This window comes from Carica papaya, chromosome 3 (assembly GCF_054855325.1).
Source record: "Carica papaya isolate Zhongbai chromosome 3, ASM5485532v1, whole genome shotgun sequence".
Classification (NCBI taxonomy): Eukaryota; Viridiplantae; Streptophyta; class Magnoliopsida; order Brassicales; family Caricaceae; genus Carica; species Carica papaya.
In genome coordinates this window covers 13780263-13783658 of record NC_142311.1, presented here as the reverse complement: position 1 = coordinate 13783658, position 3396 = coordinate 13780263, and the positions used below count along the sequence as shown (strand labels likewise).

Sequence of the window (3396 nt, the reverse complement as noted above, 5' to 3'; positions counted from 1 at the left end):
ACATGGCTTCCAACTGAGTTTTAACTAAGAATCATGCTTTATATACGTTTCGACTATAAATATAATTTAAATCATCCATAAATCTTGCCAGTATCTACCTGTCCATCTACATATATATAATCAATATAAATTATATGATGAATAAACAACAAGATAATCACGAAACTAACCCCGTTTGCTTCATGATACTATCGAGAAACTCCGTCAGATTCTCCGTCACTCTCGAGCTAGCCTCCTCCCCCGTCATCTTCCCACGTAACTTCATCAAACTTTTCTTCATCTCCCCTCCATCATCCTCCATCACCTTCCTCACCCCCTCTTCAATCTCCTCCTTCGCAAACCCATTGTTGATCTGCACCCCAATCTTCCATACCTTCACGATATAAGCACAGTTCATGAACTGATCTCCGGCCACCGGAAAACACAACGACCGCTTCTGACACTCGACAGCCTCCATCGTTGAATTCCACCCGCAATGCGTCAAGTAACATCCCACCGCTGAATGTTGCAGAATCTCCATCTGCGGCGCCCATGAAACCACCTTTCCTTGTTCTGATACTCTTTCTAGAAACCCATTTGGGAGCTCGTCGCGCCAGGCTTGTGCCAGGACCCAGATGAATGGCCGACTAGAGGCTTCTAATGCGAGCGCTAGGTTTTTTAGTTTCGCTTCTCCGATTGGACTCACCCAACTGCCAAATGAAATGTACACCACCGACTCCGGTTTCTGCTTGCCTAACCATTCTACGCAGCTTCTATCTTCTTCCCAGAAGCTCGGATTCTTCGTCGCCGTTGCTTGTTTGATCAATGGCCCAACAGGGAAAACCAGTTGACTCTGATGATGGTTATAATGGCTGAAATGTTCTTGTTTATCGTTGCAGTCGCCGGAAGTCTCGTCAGGAAAGGAGTTGACTAGAAGCCACGGGAGGGTTTTGGAGCGGTCAAGGGTTCTTTTCCAAAAGTTAAATCTTGCTTTTCTTGCGGTTAGATTTCCGATCAGCCATGGAAGTTCTTCGGCGCATAGCAGAGGTTGGTTATCATGCAGAGAGACTGTTGTGCTGCCCAGATGTTTAGGACACCCTGCAAAGTTTAGATGAAGTACGACTAATTATGTTTCGTTGAAAATACTTATACTAATTAACAAAAAAAGTCGTAATTAATTATAATTAATCATTCGTTAATGAAAAGTTTTAAACTAGGCAGGCTGTAGAGCGACAATTATGCCACAAAATGTTAGTCAAACTCACATGAAAAACATTTAATTTGGTTTCCTATTTTTTCTTTAAGGAAATAATGATGCTTTTGGTCAATTTTTATTATTGAATTTTTTTCTCCATTTAGTTTCTGAAATTAATTTTTTTAGATAAGTTTAAACAGGTATTGATTTTTTTTTAATTTTTTCAAACAATATTAATGACCCCATTTCTGAAATTATTTCAGTCATTTAATTATTGGTTATATTATAAACATCTATATAAAATTATTTTTTATATAACAATTGTGAAAATTTTTGTAAAAATTATTTTCTTATATTTTAAATTTTATAAAAATTTAAATTTATGATTATGAAAGATTAATATATTTAATAAGAATAGTTAGTTTTTTTATTTATTTAAACCATACAAATAACAATAATAAATACAAAGAAAAAATGTGCAATAATTATTTTTGGAATAAATTTCTCAATTTATAACTCTAATTCACATTAAATAGAAATATCATGTTGCATTATCCAAACTAATTATATGTAACTTTTAATATTTTTGAAAAAGATTTAATAAAAAAAATTATTTTTTCAAACAATTTAATAAGTAAACATCAAATTATGAGTGGAAAAGTTTTTTAATTAAATTACAATATAATAAATTATTAGTATTTTAGACCAGCGATTCAGTCATCAACTTCCCTATTATAAATGTTTTCATTAATTCTCTTATTAACACTAACAAATACATTAATTAATGAATTAAATTAAATGATTATATACCGGAATCGGAAATGATGCCTCCCCGGACCATGTCCGGTATGCCGGCGATCAAACGATAAGTAGCAAGCATTGCCGGCCAAAACCCGGCGACTGGAATCCGATACCGATTAGCCACCTCGATTGCCCATGACGCCAGCAAGTCAACCACCATACACACCACCCTACTACCACGATCCTTATCGTCAACCATCTCATAAACCAGTCGCTCCAAGTGAAACGGCATCGTATCCTCCATTGCTTTCTCGATACCGAAGAAATCCCGCGCCGCCGCCTCTTTTGCAGGCCCGTCCGGTATTGACATGCACCAGACGCCGTCGTTAGGGTCCCGCCCGGAGACGATCAGTCGGTGAATGAACTCCGGCGTTACGAGAACCGGCTGGAAGCCTCTGGCGAGCAAGATGGAAGCAAGGTTGAGCATGGGAGTGACGTGTCCCAGTGCTGGATATGGAATAAGGAGGATTTTGGGCTTAGAGATCTTCGTGAACTTGATGTTGCCCATGTCTGAAAATTACACTGTTTGATCGGGAAGATTGATTGAGATAACAGAAAAAGTGTTGTCTGATGTTTGGCACATTGGAAAATTGAGAGCAGAAGGGATGATTATTTATAGAGAATTAAGTAAGAGAGGGAGAAACTTAGCATGTGGATCCGTACAGGCCAATTTCCCTGCCACTTATACTAACGTTGATTTAAAAAATGATTCAGCTAATGGATTGATTCCATGCACGAGATCGTACTGTATAATTTCCCGGCCGATTTCTTTTGTATCGAAGGTTTCTATTTTACAACGTTCCGTCAATTATTATTATTTAAAAAAAAAAAATAACGAACAATGCATTTCTTAATTATATATTTTACTTAAGTTATATAATATTTTTATATAAATATTGTGTTTGGGAAAGAAATGTTTATAAAGTAAAAAATTTGCAAATTTAATGATATGTAAGTTATAAGTAAAGAAGAAAACATTAGGTTTTATATATTTTCAAGTATAAATCAATATTGAATTATATATGGTAAATTAAAATGAATGAAGTTAATCCAATTTGCAGTACATATGCATAGTATTCCATATGGTTTAACTTCTATAAATTAGACAATTAAAATTTAAAATTTAACAAAATTTGAAGTAAATAGGATGTTATTTACCAACACATTAATATTACTCAAGGTAGTCCCTTAAATATTGATATTATTATATTTTAATCTTAGAAAATTTGGCATGCATGCATATATGGGGTGGGTACATAAAAAAAAAAAAAAACACGATATTAACTAATTATACATATTTATGTGTGTACGCAAATATACACTACCAACGTATATATATATATAGATAGATAGATATGTTGGTATCGCGTGTGTTGTGTGTCCAAGAGTTAGGCTGATGAGCACTGGGCTTGTTTTTATAA

The 3396-nt window shown here is 35.0% G+C and overlaps 1 protein-coding gene across 1 annotated transcript; it reads right to left on the bottom strand.

Annotated features, from left to right (window-relative positions):
• On the bottom strand, nt 1-2653 carry LOC110811960 (UDP-Glycosyltransferase superfamily protein). Its single transcript, XM_022038626.2, has 2 exons — nt 1985-2653; nt 1-1077 (listed from the first exon to the last, which is right to left on the bottom strand). The coding sequence occupies exons 1-2, from the start codon at nt 2481-2483 to the stop codon at nt 158-160; spliced, it is 1419 nt and encodes a 472-aa protein (XP_021894318.1). The 5' UTR covers nt 2484-2653; the 3' UTR covers nt 1-157.
• Nucleotides 2654-3396: the final 743 nt, after the last annotated feature.

Coding starts and splice junctions, on each gene's coding strand:
- LOC110811960 (XM_022038626.2), bottom strand. CDS start 2,483: ATGGGCAACATCAAGTTCACGAAGATCTCTAAGCCCAAAATCCTCCTT. Junction 1,078..1,984: donor AGGCATCATTTCCGATTCCG/GTATATAATCAT, acceptor TAAACTTTGCAG/GGTGTCCTAAACATCTGGGC.